Raw genomic sequence first — 16,757 nt, 5'->3', positions numbered from 1 at the left:
CCTGAGGACATAGCGCTGGGCATGCTACCACATATGCCAGCAAAACTTATGTTGCTCAGGGGTGTGTTTTTCACACCCTAGTGACATTAGTTTTGCTGACGTAAGTGCTAGTGTAGACATGGCTTTAGACCATGATTTTTAGAGTGTAGCAAAGTTATGGATTTAATCTCGTATTTTGAAGGGTTGTGCAACTTTCCTTTAGGATAAGGACTAATAGATCAGATATGGAGTGCTTGTTTTGTGAAAAGTCATAGGGTTGTTTTTGTTTTTTGTTTTTTTCTTGTCTTTTATCATTTTCCTGTGTGAGTTCATTTGAGAGCATGATGATTGTCTGCTTTCACCCACATAGTTGTTATTGGGGCATTTAGTGCACTGGATGGGGTACACCACATGTTGCGATAGCCATGTGTAGGACCCATGTGAATCGCCATGCGTTGTGGGCGGTATCGATCATTGTAGCAGTGGAGATATGTCTGCAGGTTTTGCATCTGTTGGTCTGGTGCCAGTTTGAGTTGGTGGATCCTGGTTTGTGTGGAGCTTTCTTCTGATGATGAGCATGGCAATGTTGGGGGAGCTGTTTGAAGGCCAGAAGAGAGGTTTGGGAAAGATTTCTCTCAGGCTGTGGTCCCCATCAAGTATGGGTTGTAACAGTTTAACAATTCCCCACATGGGTTCCAGTGTGCAGTGAGAGGTGACAAGGAGGGTGTGCCTATGTAGGGGTATTTTTTCCTGTATTGAAACATGTTTTCTCAAGGTATTTGGATGGCCAGTACTATGATACGATCTACATGTCTGGTGGAGTGTCCTTGTTTGGTGAAGGGAGTTTTAAATGTGTTAAGATGTATATCCTGCACATTCTGCAATACCTGAGGGTCTGGCTGTAGATAACATGTTTTGATATGTTTGTGGATCTGTGAAGCTAAGAGTGGTGATACGGAAGGGTTCTTGTATATAGTTGTCTGTTATTCCAGTCCCAGGATAGCTAGTGACATATTTTGTAAGTGATGAAAGGAGGTAGCGGGCATAGTAAAGACAGCAGCTTGCACTTGAAAACAATTCACTATCTCTGCACCACATACTTGACCAGTTTGAGGGATGCAGAGGGGTCGGTCTTTGGGACAGTCCTGAATTTGTCAATAAAACCAGGTTTCCAAATAAGAGGCTTTTTGTTTTCTTTTTTAACTGCATCCATCTCAAATATGCAAATGAACATGGTGGCTATTTGTGGCGGTTCAATGACAAGACAGCACAGAGCTTTTAGCAAGCAAGCGGCTGGTCTGCTAACAGGCTTCTGCCTGTCAGCTTTCCACCTTCCCCCTTTATTCTTTCTCTCCCCGCGCGCATTACATTCTCCAACAGATAAAAGGAATACACTGGCTTTGTTTAACATTCTTATTTACCAGTTTCTATCTACCGCATTCCTTGCTCTCGGGCCTTGAGCCCAGTCCTGGGAGGCTTCCCACGATTCACGACATCTGGGCGAGATTCCAAGGTTGATGCCCTTGAAAGGAGCTGTGTGTGCACAGGTCCAGCACAACACTCCGGGTGTGCCCTGAATGTTGCCAAGCACATAAACCTTGTATGAATCCTACAGCTATTCATTAAGTATCATCAGCATGCTCAGCACTGGAGTTGACAATTTAGACAGTCCCTCCTGAAGAGTTTACCATCTAAATCTTCAAAACTGTACAGAGCACTATATGGGCAGAGCCCTGAGCTCAGTGCAGGATCAGGGACTATGTAAGCAACATGCTTGATCGGAGTGCCATAGCAAATGGAAATAAACACTTGCATATTAGTATTTTATATTGGCATCAATAGCACATCACATTGCTACTATAGTGTCTTTTGCAGCATATAGTTACCATAATATGTGCAAGCATTAGCCTTCCACTTTAAAAAATAGCTCATGGGGGTTGGGAGGATGATAGATGCTCTCAGTAGTAACTGCTCGCAGGATTAGGACCATAATCTGTGCTTCCTGTGGGAATATTCAGATCACTTTTAACAAAGTTTATAGAAGATCTATAGCATCACGGTGTGCTAGAACATTTTTAGGCACTGTAATGCAGACATTACTCTGACAGAAAATGATTGTGTGGATAGACAATGAAAATACTCAGGCATTTGTCTAATGGGAGGTAAATGGATTTTACTATCACTGAAAACAAAACCTCAGTATATAAAATTTGTCTTTGCTTTCTTGTTGGTGCTTTCTTGTCTGTTCAATGGTCCAGTGTCATCATAGACTAATCATTGAGCAACTACAGTTTACAACAGACAGAGACCTGGTCTCTGCCCCCAAGGAATTTAAAATCTGGTATATAGAGCATGTAATCTCATGCTTTCTTACTGTGTGATGGCAAAGCAAAACCGCTCCACTTATCTATGATTTTAAAATGTGCTAAAGGTTTAAACATATTCAATTTATACTGTGATACACAGCAAGCAAAAGGCAGTAGCACTGTGTGGTATTATCATGGATACATCCAGCTCAGTTCAATGCTTTATAAAATAACTTTGGGAATAGGGAATATAATCACAGGTTTAAAACAGAAACAGGCTAACCTTATATAAAAATATGCAACAGTATAATAAAAAAATTCATCTTGGTGTTCTGAGGGTCAACTATCTTAACAGCTGATCTCCTAGGTTTTACTATTATTACTGTGTAGATTCATATGGTACCCATCACTATAGTACTAGAGTGCACATTATCTGGATTAGAGTAAGAGCAAATAACATTTTCCCCAACTATAAGTACACACACCACGGACAGACCCCATTGCTGGAACTCTTCCATTACATAGTTGTTTCTCCGTTATTAATATTGTACATGCCATTTACAACATATGCAGGAAAATATTTGCTTGTAGGCGAACTCACCTGCATTCTTTCCTGCAAAATGCTCACATCAGAAGTGAAGATTTAAAGTTTTTTTCAAATATATCCAAAAATTAATTTTAAAATCTGGGTTTTTTATTTATAAAATACAGGCTGCATTATTATACCTAATATTACAGACCCATCATTACAATAAAGGCTTGTTTCCACCACCATTACAATAAAGGATTGCATTTTAAAAACAGTTATACAGAGGCCCAGATATGAATGAAATAAAAGTAATAGAAAGACATAACTTCCGTACCAGTATAAATTTGTTAATTTCTCCAAGTATAAAAGTAATAATAAAGTAATGGGCCAAATTCTGCTTTGTATGGAGTCAGTACTAAAGCCATCTCTTGTATCAACATGTCACTGAGCATGGCTGTGTGAAGAGAGAGCCTGATCATGAGTGGTACTGACCACCTGCAGCTCTAGGGAGTGTCAGGCTCACCTCCTCCAAGTCTGCTGCTCTATTTAGTCATGTCTAGACTCATAAGAAAGGCCATACTGTGTCAGACCAAAGGTCCATCTAGCCCATTATCCTGTCTTCTGGCAGTGGCCGATGGCATGTGCTTCAGAGGGAATGAACAGAACAGGTAATCATCAAGTGATCCATCCCCTGTCACCCATTCCCAGCTTCTGGCAAACAGAGGCAAGGGACATTATCCCTGCCCAGGAGAAGTGAGAACCCTCAAGAAAAAGGAGCAATTCCTTATAATAACTGAAGGCATTTCTCTTTCAGAGGTAAGCAATACCATTCAAAGCAAGTTGAGTTACACCAGCGAAGGAAATCAACAGCACATCACCACCAACAGCATGAGATCACATTGTTATTGATCTAATAATGCCAGTATGGACATCTCATGTTCCCCGAGATAATTCTCAACCAGCACGACTCATGCTATCTCCATGCCACATGCAGAGTGGATGCCCATAAACAACGATATGATTGGAAGAAGCTAAGTTGGCCTTCCTCCTTCGCTATCAACAACTTTCTCCAACAAGAAAGGGGTAGAGATTAGACACCTAAGTGGTAAGATCATTAACATTGAGAGATAGCTTCTTGATAAAGGGCCAGGCCACAGTACGTTTAATAGTTGCCTTCAGCTAGTCCTTCCTGAGAAAGGCATTAATGATTACATTCCAGATTGATGTCAACGGAACTACAGATGGCTGAATATTGGGGTTGTTTTTATATATAATCATTTAAATAGCATCACTATTTCCCATGTTATTGTTAAACACTAATCACAGTTTCCATCTGAATCCCTTTTCCAGTGGTGCTGATGGTAACTTGGCAATAAAATTCTGCTCAAGGCAGAAATATGGGATACAGCTTTCTCAGCCTGAGAGTAAAGTCAACACATTAAAAACCCCAGGACTGTAATATGAAATGTATAGAAATGTTTAAAAATAGCAAAGTGGGCTTGGAGGCCTATTTAAGTTTCTATAATTTTAGGCAGATATAGATTTAAAATAAAATTTGGGATGCAGTTAGCTCCTATTACTATTTGTAAAAAGGTCAACAGTGTGTTAGGCACTTTACAGGCAGGTCTGGAGATACAAAGTGAAAACCTGGTCCCACTGAAGTTAATAGCAAAATTCCCTCTAAATTAGAGGTGTCTATTAGTCTAAAGCTCAGAGCTGGGAGTCAGAAAACCCAGAGTGCCAATCCTGCCTGACTTCTTCTGAGGTCTTGGGCAAGTTTTTTAACTTCTCTTCTAACATGATTTCCTCACCTTAAAATTAGGAAAATGCTTACCTACCTGCCTGCAAGGGGGAGCTGTGAAATTAGCTAACATTTGTATAGCACTTTGAAAATGTATAATGCTACTGCCTTAAATAATCACCTACAGTGAGATCCACCTGAGTGTGAATGGCCAGTACAAATCCTATGCACCATTTAAAGCCTCCAACTGGGACTTAAGTCGTGCACAGACCTTTGCCAGGCCTTCTATGTAGAGGTGAATTTTACCCTGAATACATTAAAATCAATCAGTGTGATTTAACAGTCAGCCAATGCACTTTCAGAATAACTTCTACAAATTGTCATATGGATTTTTTAGTAGACTTAACACATGCTCTAAAGGTCCCAGTCTGTCCCACCCAGACAGAGACTACTGCCTACCTCCATGGTACTTAGGCCATTAAATAATCAGTGATGCACTCTATATCCAAGAGGAGGATTGGGATGTAAACATTTAACATATACACAATAAGGACATGATGAAAACATTACAGGCCACTTGCAGCCCTGATACAAGCAGGTAAAATTCCAAAAAGAGTTTTACCCTCTTACCACTCTGTTTTGCCTTAAATCGTGAACAAAATATGAACACACAGAATAGAAATATAAATGTATTTATGATATGTAGGGCCTAATCCTGCTGTGGGATACATTCCCAAAGCTCCCACTGAATTTAACAGGCAATTGGAACATAACTAATGGTAAGATCAGGCCTATTACTAACATAATGGGACAGGTTTTGTGCAAACTTCTACCCTGTGCTACAACCCATAAAGTTGATGGGGGTAAGAAAGTGCAATGCATTGCAAAAAGCTGCCTTAAGAAGATTTGGCGGATTTGTTCTGGTTTGCTGGGTGACAAAACGAGAGCTACATTTTCCCCTTTGCTGTGCCGATGAGTAAGGTGGGAGGAAAAGGGCAGGAGGGACACCCAACCAGGGGGGAGAGACAGTTGAACAGAGGCTTGCAAGGGTTGGGAAATGGGGGCAATGGTGGTTGGAATGACAGTCTGAAGCTGTGAAGCAGGGGCATCAACTTTCATTTTTGGTGGGGGACAATCCCAATTCCTTAATGTGGCAGGATGTCTGAGGCCAGGTGTACACTACAGACCTAGATCAGGATGACTATGTTGCTCAGAGGTGTGAAAAATCCACCCCCCGGACCTAACCCCCCGTCATGTAGACAGCGCTATGTTGATGGGAGAACTTCTCCCACTACCACTTCTTGGGGAGGTGAATTAACTACACTGAGAAGCTCTCCTTTCACCATAGGAGCGGCTTCACTCACCCAGTGCAGCGCCTCTATGGCAGTGTGTGTGTGAAGACAAGCCCTTACTCTACTGCCTGTGGTAAAGGCTACCTTTGCTGCACATACTGTGCATGTTTTCGGTTCTAAAGGCAGATTGGTGCCCTCTGGGTTTAAAAAAATTCTCAAGAGAATATCTGGGAATCCAGCTTTTCTGAGAGGGCATCCCAGTCCCTCATTAGACACCGCTCTCTCTGGTTGTTCAGCGTAAAGAACAATGCATTTCAGAACAACTTTGCACTAAATAATTCCTTTCCCCCCTTAATCTCAAACACACCCAAAAATAAAGTTTAAATGACTTTAAATATCCACCTAAAGCCAGGAAATGTGCCAAATTATGTCCCTGACTCATGCCCTGTCTTTGTTTTCTTCCTTTCTTTGACATGTTAAAAACAGCATGTCACTTGCAGTGCTAATACTAAATTTCCTCAGTTTGAGTCAGTCTTAATATTAATTAAAGACAGTTCTTGTATTTAGTAGTGTACGAAATGTGTGAGATACTGTTTATACCCAGCAAGCTGATACACAGGAGGTGGGCAGGGTTCTCCCTGCAGAGTTCTGTGCTGCATAAGTCTTAAAAATCTAAAACTGAAATTTCACACAGATGAAACAGAACTCATTTTCAAACTATTTTTCTTTCTTTTGGTGGCCAGGACTCCTTAGCAGCTAAAGAGACCAAAAATAGCTTAGTTTTGAGATTCATTTACATTACGAGATAGAGGATGAAAACATCTTAATTTATACAGAATGTTTCCTTCTCAAGGTTCTTAAAGTGTTTCAGAAACTTTACACACACATACAGAGGAACTGCAATCCAATATTGAAATGCAGCCATTTCTGGGGTGGAAAGAAGCCATTGTTTAACAGCACACAGCAACACAACAGGTTATAGCAAAGACTCTGGGGAAGCCACATAACACATGAATAACATACCCACAATTGCACTATGGTAACTGATAGTTTAAGGGGCTGATCCTGTATAATGGTCCACTAGCACAGAGGTCCGTGCATTGGCATATTCTGATGAAGGAATAGGACATATCTAAAACTACGTATATATGTGAACTGTGACACAAGTGAAGCAGTGAGCATTAAAAGAATGACAAAGACTAACAATAAGAATCTTATTAAATAGTTAATGATGCATCAAATATTTAAATCTACAGGTATTTCAAGCCTTTGGCATCAGGGGCTCTTTATTTAAATGCTGCAAAATTAGAGAATGAAAAATGCATAGATTTTTAAGGCTAGAAGGGACCATGACGATCAGGAGTACTTACCTTCTCTGTTGTATGAATATGTATAGAATGCACGCACTCACTTTCTCTTTGTCTATATTGCCCCCCAAGATTTCCCACCGTTGCACTTTCTCTGGTGGAAGCAACTGTGGGATCACAGCACTGGTGGGAAACTGTCAGGGAAAAACATAATAGACAGCCTCTGTTTCTAATGGTGTATATTTTCTCTATACGCTGTGTGGCAGCCACATGACTCCCAACAGCACAAACGGGGATTGCAGAGCTTTGTATCTGAATTTGCTGGGGTCAGTTGTCATCAGCTCCCCTGTGTACCAATAGAGAGGTGATAGCTGTGGCCTTGAGTATTCCTTATGTTCTCCTCTCCCGGCACAGAATGAATGCCACAAGGTGGCAACAGCAGCATCTAGATGGCGGTGATCAGTCCTCGATGATGAGGTGGCATTTACTTACATTCTGCTGCCAAAGGCTCCAGCTGGCAAAAAGCAGGAGTAAAATAAACGAAGACTTTAATCTGAGGAGTACTCATTCACCTGCCCCTCTTTGCCATGTTGAGGTTCCTCCCCATCTTGTCTTTGGAAAAGATACTCAAATCATCCAGGAGTATTCTGGGATAGCTTTAGTTCGCTTGGGCCAGAACCTACCCACCGTTTTTAAGCAGAACACTCCCTCAAATTTCCATTTAAAATCAAACAGCTAGCATTGGATGAAATTAGATTATGAAAAAGAAAGGAGAATTTTTGAAAACAAATGGTATGAAATAATTCCTCTTTCCCCCAACCCGCCCAAAAAACTGTTGTATGTGGCCCAATGATTTTATAGACAAATTTACAAAGGGCTTCTCGAATTGTTCCCCAAACAGATGAATCCAAATTGAGTATCCCCAAGTTTTCAACAGCTGCACCTCATTACTGGGTTGCTGTGAAAAAAGCCTTAATGACATTTTGAGTTTTTTGTGGCAACAAGAACAACATTCCATAAAAGGCACCTTACTTCTTTGTTTTCCCCTTTTAGCTTGATTAACATGGAACAGAAAGTTGTAGTCGGTGCTACTCCTTTCATCATCTCTGCTCACACAGGGATGCTATTCTTTACCAGCAAGGAATATTTATAGGGTCTTCAAGAAAGTTCAGGCATGATCATTTTAAACAAATGTATTTAGCATCTGGAGTTGTGTTTTGGATTTGAAAGGACACAGTCAGCGTGGATTCTGGGCTATTTCAACAAAATTAGTCATCAGTTGCAGATTCTAAGTCTTGTGTTTGAATTCTGCTGGCTGTCTTTACAAGTACTACATATTCCTTTTTTTCATCTTTCGCATGGTGTGGTCTGAAAGACACACCGTAAATAGGAAATAGACACTGAATATAAAGTGAAAATTACTGTATATAAAATGAGGACACAAAAACTGTTTTAAAAAATGAGAGAGCAAGAGAGACAGAAACAACGTGTCTCCATTCATTCAGTTAGGGCTACTTATGTGTTACTTGTAAAAAAACCAATTCAGACAAAAGTGTAAGATTTTTTGAAACTGATGGTGTCCCTTTAAGGATTGTACACATGTAACAGGCCTTGTTCTCTATGGCACTGCCCCTTGTGTAGTCATTTACACTGTGCAAAATGGGTGTAAAATGCTACATTTCTGATTTGGTAGAGTTTTGCACAGAGGTATGTGGTCACACAAGGCTCAAGGCAGTGGACAATCAGGACTGAAGTGTCTCCATAACTGCAGTTAAACTGGATTAGAGCCACCATATGTACTATGGGCTGGATTTGCCACTTGCTTACACTGGTGTAAATGGGAGTAACTCCAGTGAAGTCAATGCAGTTACTCTCGTGCAAGTGAGATGAGACAAGACTCTCTGAAATGAAACTTGAATCAATTTGTAGAATTTAACACATAATTCTTCCAGACACTACAATGACTCCGGGTAGGATTCCTTCCTCATGTAAACAGGTGTAATTCCCACTTTAGTCAATACATTTACACCGGCATAAAAACAGCCAGAGAGGAGAATCAGGTCCCTGCCTTCATTTTCCTTTTAAAGCCAGAGCATGGAGATTCAACACTAAGTTATCTCCATTTTCCACAACAAAACACACAGACTCGTAGATGCTCAAAGATCAATGTTCAGTTTTTTGTACAGGTGCCAGAACAGTTAAGCAGGCAATGTGAATGTTTGGATAAACAAAACTTTAAAACACTGCCATTTGGGAATGTTTTTCAGCGGAATGCTGCTAGACCTGGCTGGGGGAACTCTGTGCTACAGTTGCATTTGAGATGACAAAGGGGTACATCTTTCTATTTCATAATCGCTAACATGAGGATGTTTCTTCTTCCACCTGTAAAAAAGAAAACCCTGATCACACACATGCTCAAGCGATTATGTTCTGTACATTCTCTCCCTCCTCCCAGCACACACATTATAGGATGTATGGGGACAAGACTGCAAGATTACTTAAATCAGATATAGCATCCTCAGGGTTAAATATACCGTTTTCAATACATCCACTGTTTAAGAAGGGGGAAAAAGAAAGATGAGGTTAGTCCATTTCTACCCTCCCATTCCTCCCAATGTGCTGTTTTTAGTTTTCAGTTTATAACCTCTTCATGGCTACATATCACTCCTGCATCTTCTTTGTGGGAGCAGTTGTTTTTGCCAATGTCTGCATGTGTGCATTCCAGCAGGTTCTTCTCCTGCCCAGTGCACTCAACATCATCAAGAAGAATCCGAAGCAAACGTCCTTCCCCAAACTCCGCTCTCTTGGTTGCCCTGACAACATAAGGGAACCCTAACTGGCGACACACCACAACTGCCGCCTTGGAGTTCCACAAGTCGTCACACACAGTGCCCCACTCTCCATTGATGTAAATCTCCACCCTTCCCCGGTCTCTTCCTCTTGCTTGCCTGTTCATCAGTCGCACTGCACCATTCAGGAGCTGGGGTGGAGTCAGAGTGCTGGGAAGTTTGTTTTTCCTTCTCTGCCCTCTTCTTTCCCCACTCTTCCCCCCTTTCCTGGACTTTGGGGGTTTGGTTGTTGGTGTTCTGGAGGTCACCTGCACTCTATTTTGATTCCTTAGAAGGTTCAAGATTTGTTCCACCCAGTCTGGAGTAGTGGCATGGGGTGTTTCAGAAGTTGGCCTACCCCTGCGTGGGACTTTGGTGGTAGTCCTTAATCTAGGCCGTTGGGTTGGTGTTTTCACAATCAGTTCTTATTGGGGGAAAAACAGAGGTAACGATAATGAGTTTATAAAGCTAGTACAATAGTTTAAAATGACTACATAAAAACAGTGCTAACTTATAGCTCCACTGTATTTAACTTCTGATGGAGTTTACTTTCTTGATCCTGTTGAGTAGTTAAACCAACATTGCATCAGCTAAAAGTTTCCAGTGTATTAAGAATGTCTGGCTGCTGGAGATGACTGCACAGTTCAATGCCAATAAATAGGACAAAAAAGGAAACATTACCAAATTTGCATGCACAGTTTACCAACAGAACTTTAATGCGTGGACATATCAAGAGTCAGACTTAAATGCTCGAGACTTCTGGCAAGAAATAGAGGTCTCTCCAAGTACCTCTTGCCCCTGCAGAAAGCATTTTTAAAGACATGCTTCTACTTCTGCTGTCTTCTTCATTACTAATGATTGGATCATTACCAGATTGTGAGAGCTCCAGCCTCCCCACTGTGCCAGATACTTTATTCAATGTGGCTGGAATCACAGACATTCACAATCAATTCTCTCTGGTAACTGGAATGTGCAAAAAGAGCTGAGTTGCCAGGACAACACATAAAACAGTGGGTTTTTTTAAAACAGTCTTGAACTGCAAAGGGCTGGACATATTTTACTGTTGCAGCTTCCAGGAATTACTGGACTTGCTTATTCATTCTATTTTTAAGTTAAAAATAAATATAGGATAGTCAAAGGGATAGTTACTTTAGTCAGAATAATAATTAACCACGTAGCTCTCCCAACATTATGCATATTTGCAAAGATGTCAAAATTCTGCTGTTTAGCCTACGGACTTCCCCTCCAACCTCACTCATCATTCTTTTTAATATACAGAGGGGAAAAAGTGTCAAACACCACCCTCTCCTAAATAACCCACATCCTCGACTGGCCAAGATTTGGAGGGGCTCAGTTTTTTGGAACATCCTCCCAGAATCCCATATGTTGGCAGGGGGGGTCTTGTTTGTAGCATGAAAAGCATTCCCTATTCTGAAAGCTCAGCTTCTGAAGACAGAAAATAAATTGGGGAAACTGACAATACAGAGAAGAGATTATCACACTCTGGAAACTTACACATTGTTAGGTTTAGGGCCTGATCTCACAATGTACTCAGCAATTCTGGAGCTCACTAATTGATAAAGTCTATCATTATGCAATAGTACATTTAGTAACAGGCAATCAATGGCGGGGGGGGGGGGGGGCGTGGAGGGGATGCGTAAGCCAGAAGTTCAGCTGATTATCTGACTGAACTGAATCTTTTGAGAGCATTTTCCTCATCCTTTCCTGACCTCTAAGTAACAGTGGCTCAGATCCAATCTCTCTCAAGGAGCTAATTTCCAGTCCTCCTCTAATAACAAGACTTTTCACACACTGAAGTGCTTCTGCCTATTAGGAGGTACTCCTAGTGTACTCCTACTCCTAGTGGAAAGCACTGTAGAATTCAAGACTGCAGTGCAGAGATGACAACAGGCAGGGTTTAAATTCTCACAGACTATTTCCCAGAGCCCGAGGGCTTCTGCCCCACAACCGCGGGAAGGGGCAGGGCTCGGGGCTTCTGCCCTACCGGAGGCACCAGAGCTCCCACAGGTCTGAAAATATTTACCTGAGCTCTGCTCTGAATGGCTCTGGCTGAATTTAAGCCCTGGCACAGGGAATCCACGCTGCTCTTAATGAGACAGCCATATTGCTATCTACCACAGAAAGGGAAGATGGGAGGGAATGGGAAAAAGTCAGGTAAGGAGGCACAGTCTAAGCTGAATGTTTAGTATGTCTATCCTAGGTACTTATATGGCCTCCCACCACCCCAGGATCTGAGTGCCTCACAATCTTGAATGTATTTATCCTCACAACACTCCTGTGAGGAAGGGGAGTGCTGCTATCCCCATTTTACAGACATGGAACTGAGGCACAGAAAGACTAAGGTGAGGTCTATACCACAAACTGAAATTGGTATAACTACGTTGCTCAGGGGTGTGAAAAATCCACACCCCAAGCAATGCAGTTATATCAACCTAACTCCCAGTGTCGACAGCACAATGTCAAAGGGAGAGCTTCTCCCATCAACATAGCTACTACCTCTCACAGAGGTGGATTAACTATGCCGACAGAAGAAGCCCTCCCATCAGCATAGGTAGTGTCTTCACTGAAGTGCTGTGGCTTTTAAGTGTAGATCTGCCTCCATTGCCTTGCCCAAGGTTACACAGGAAGTCTGTAACACAGCAGGGAATTGAACCAGCGTCTCCCAAGTCCGAGGCTAGTGCCCCAACCATCCTTCCACTCCTTATATTAAAAAGGTGTCGATAGAAATTAATTTTAAGGATAGACTGGGCCTGAGGCTCTGGATGGTTTGCATATATCCAAAAAGACAATGCTGGTTTTGAGTTTATATTTACGGATCAAAAATAAGGAGCAACAACAATACTCACTCTCCTTCGGCACAAACTTTATTAGCCTGCTTTTCACTTTCACTGACAAAGGCTCAACACGGCATTTTCCTGGGGGTGCTCTCCTGTGAAAGAGGAACATAGACGATACAGGATGAATTGCTTTCCAATGGTATCAGCAGCATTCTTTGTTTCCATTGCTTTTCAATGAATTTCGTACTTCTGGAAAAAAGGTCTATTTAAATGACCCAAATAAACTCTTATACCCCACCCCACAAAATCCTATTCATTCTGTATATCAGAGAGCTCAAATATTCACAAGCATGTGCAATATTTTGATAGCATTTTCTTGATCATTGCTGTATCCATCAAAGTACAAATCACTGGTGGGTTCAAGCGATACAGAAAGATATGAATCAAATTGAACAGAAAAAAAGCATAAAGCTATACAATGTTTGTTAGATAGCTGAAATGAATGTCATGTTCACATGCAAGTTTCCAAGCCATCTCCATAGAAACAAGATGGCATGCAATCATTTATATATTTAAAACAAAAATACACTTCACTTTGCACCACAATTCGTACAACAGAAAGGAGCCAGAAAGAATGATATAAAATGGAAAATAAAAAGAATCTGGAATTTGTCACTGACAGCAAGTTAACAGTTTAAACAGCATCATAGATGCAATTCACTTCAAATTAGATTTTTACATTCAGAGTCCCTTTTAAAGAAGCATTCTCTTAAAATGCTACATTCATTTGACTCAAGCTTGTTTGCCATGGCAGCGTCCTTCACTTTTGAGAAGTTATACCCAGTACACAGCCACTTTTTCCTCTGATATTTGGTTTGTTATTTTCAGGGCTTCTGAGGATTTTCAAAGCAGCGCAACAGTTGGATAATGCAGTCTGACTATTTGCATGCACACATGCAGCAAATAATCCCTACATAATTAGAGTCATTTGCATCTGCTGTGTCTGGAAAGAAGACCGTAGTAGCCAGACATGAAGCATAGCTCTCTCACTTATTGACTTATGGATACTATACTTTTGTAAGCCCTTGTACAAATCTTTATTTTTCCACTGCTATGCTCTGTAATGAGTCCTACTAAGAAGACTTTCATTTATAAATTATAAATTGCCAGTTGAGTTCTGTTTTTCAAAATTTTAAATGTTTTTATGTGGTTTGATACTAATAAGGATTATACTTTGTATTTTAAAAAGGGATGCCCATGGTTTTAAGATGCTGGTTTGTACCATGGAAACTGCAAACATCTTTTTAATACATTCTATGGTATGCAGGAAATATTCTAAATTGTTTCAGTTGATGGGCAATGAGACGATCAAAAAAGAACTAGTCTACAAAGGTGTCAGAAAAAAAAGAAAAGGGTGAAGTTCTGGAATTCAGAAGCTACCCATATGCAAGCAGAGAGATATTCTCTATAAATAAGGAGTTTTCCCATGCTGACTTGAAAAAGACGCTCAGAGAGCTGATGCCCAAATTTAGTTTATTTTAAATAAGCACACGTCTTAAAAAGCCTACTGGGCGCATTTATCTGAAGGCATTACTTGGTCCTTTAATAGTCATGTTTTAGTTAAATTAAAATCTATAAATCCTCCCCAAGATTCTCCTACATTGTTAATGTCCCAGATACAACAACTTCGTGCAATAGCATGAGATTCAGAAAGTGAAGCCCTAGTCTTCATGCCACTGTCCAAGCTAATTCCACCATTATACCAACAGCATAAATGGCAAAAAGTAAATTCAGTTTTTATTTTATTTTTCCTGTTTTAGTTATAGAAAGTGGTGGTGCTAATATCAGGCCAGGCTGCGCCCTTTAATTCACATAGAGAGGCCTCTCTGTGGACATGGACCTCACACCTCCCCTGAAGAAGATGTTGGCCAGCTGCAGAAGGTGCTCTGTGGAGGTGGGCTTTGTGCAGAAGGGAGCAGATGGGCCTGTCAGGAACATATCAACCACCTTGACAAAGGCAGCATCAGTTTGGGCAGAAGTCATGAGGCTCCACTGTCCTCTAATACAGCAGCCTCTGAGAGACTTGAGTGCCACAAAACCAGCTGCCGGCTTTTCAAGCTGCCACTGAATAACCCTCACAGCCAGCTAAGATATACAACCCCCCTTCAAAGCAAATCCATGGATCACCCACCAATGCAGACTCCAACTCTGTGGAAACCTAGAGCATCCTAGGAAGCTTACTCAGAACTCTCCAATATGAAGCCAGTTCCTGTTTACACTGGTTTACTCTTTAACAAGGAGCCAAGGTGAAACAAGGGCAATTTATTTCAGCAATAACCATCAATCACATTTGAATCCAGGTCCACAGAACCAAAATGTAGGTTTTGTAACAAGAGCATTTCTCACCGTGAGGTGTCTACTATTTTGTAAACTACTCCATTGGGAGCGGTGGCACTTGGTACTCCAGTAGACATGAAGTAAAGTTCTCCTTAGAAAAACAAATAAGAATTACTGTCTGGGAAGAGAAACCTGTCATGCAACCTATGCATCCACTTGAAAAGACTGAATATAAAATACAATAGACAGACAGAGAATGGGCTATGTACCAAGAATTATTCTGTGAAAATATTAACATAATTGGAGAAAATAGATTTTTATGAGGACAAATTTGATCAAATAAATTAGTTAGAGATTATTCACACAGCTCTACCTGCCAGAGAGAATTTTATGTCAAAACTCACTGATTTCCTTCACACACACCTCTCTCCTCCCACCACACTCTTCATTCACCAGCCTGCCTACTGGAAAGGCTATCCTTTGGGTTCCTCAACCCTGCCTCACAGTGTCTGGCTTCAGGCCTGCTGCTGAGGATATTCTCTGGGTTCCCCATCCCAAAAGTGCAGAGAGAAGGGGAGAGAGAAACAGGCACAGACCTGCTGGTTGGGAGAAGCCTTGACCTGCCAGACCCCCTAAGGCATCCCCTATGTATGCAGTGAAGAGGAGGAGGAGAAGCAGCAGCAGGAGAGTTGAGATCAAAGAAATCATGGGTGTGGGTGGGAATCAAGGATATCAAAGAGAAACCTTGTGTGCAAAATCCTGAGGTCTTTACTCTAATTTTGCTTGGGTAAACTCCCAACTGCATAAGGAGCCTCAAGATTTGCCCCTGGATTTTAATCAAATTTTGCCATGACTCATCAATAATTTTTCCAGACATTTAACCTGAAAATAGTCACTGCCCTACTAATGAGGTTAACTGTGTAAAGGAATGGACCCAAGCACATAACCTGACTTTTATGCATGCAGAACATAACCACCTATACAGTAGCACCACCTCCCTGCAGAGAGCTGATTTGGGAATTTTATGCAAATATCACAAGTATACCAAAAAGATTTGTGGTTTGCCATTGCACAGGAGCTGCTTCCCACCCGTCAGAGTAGTAATCCTGAAAACAAGCATTTTAGTAAGGGAAGGCCCACTCAAATAATTGACTGGTAAAGTCATAAACAAACATCTCCGGACAGCAAAAGGGCCCAAGAGAAGATTATACCCTGAACTCAGTAGAGGAATATATTATTTTAGTGGTACCTTTTCTTTCCATTATACTGAAATGAATACATAGGAAGAACTAAACCTGTTAACAGATTACAAACCTGATACTCCATTGCACCTTGTACAGTCACTTATTCCAGTGCAGTGTAAGTGTAAAAAGCTACAGAATGGTAGGATTTTACATCCACTTTGCACCTCATGGGGGCATCAGTATTGTGTTTTAAAAACCCCGGCAGTGAGTCTCAGAGCCTGAGTCTACAGACTTGGGTTCGCACTGTGGTGCTAAAAACAGCAGTGTAGATGTTGTGGTTTGGGTTGGAGCGCTGGCTCTGAAGCCTAGGCAGGGGATAGGCTAATTATGTCAATAAAGGGTTTTATTTTTAAATATAAAAAAAGGGAAAACATTGTAAATTCAGTTATTCAATTG

General features: G+C 41.2%; 1 protein-coding gene across 4 annotated transcripts in view; it reads right to left on the bottom strand.

The window, feature by feature from the left end:
- Positions 1–1,255: 1,255 nt before the first annotated feature.
- The window catches only part of HHIPL1 (HHIP like 1), a 39,657-nt gene continuing 24,155 nt past the window's right edge, over positions 1,256–16,757 (bottom strand). For 2 of the 4 annotated variants that reach the window (XM_073349621.2, XM_073349620.2), the window contains 3 exons: positions 15,187–15,268; positions 12,850–12,932; positions 1,256–10,406 (listed from right to left, as the gene is read on the bottom strand). In XM_073349621.2, coding sequence (XP_073205722.1) covers positions 9,787–10,406; positions 12,850–12,932; positions 15,187–15,268 — 785 coding nt within the window. In that variant the 3' untranslated portion in view covers positions 1,256–9,786. The remainder of the gene's footprint in view (positions 10,407–12,849; positions 12,933–15,186; positions 15,269–16,757) is intronic. The other 2 variants (XM_073349622.2, XM_073349623.2) reach the window with 2 other exon arrangements.

Source organism: Lepidochelys kempii, chromosome 6 (assembly GCF_965140285.1).
Source record: "Lepidochelys kempii isolate rLepKem1 chromosome 6, rLepKem1.hap1, whole genome shotgun sequence".
Classification (NCBI taxonomy): domain Eukaryota; kingdom Metazoa; phylum Chordata; order Testudines; family Cheloniidae; genus Lepidochelys; species Lepidochelys kempii.
This window is presented reverse-complemented; position numbering and strand designations above follow the sequence as displayed.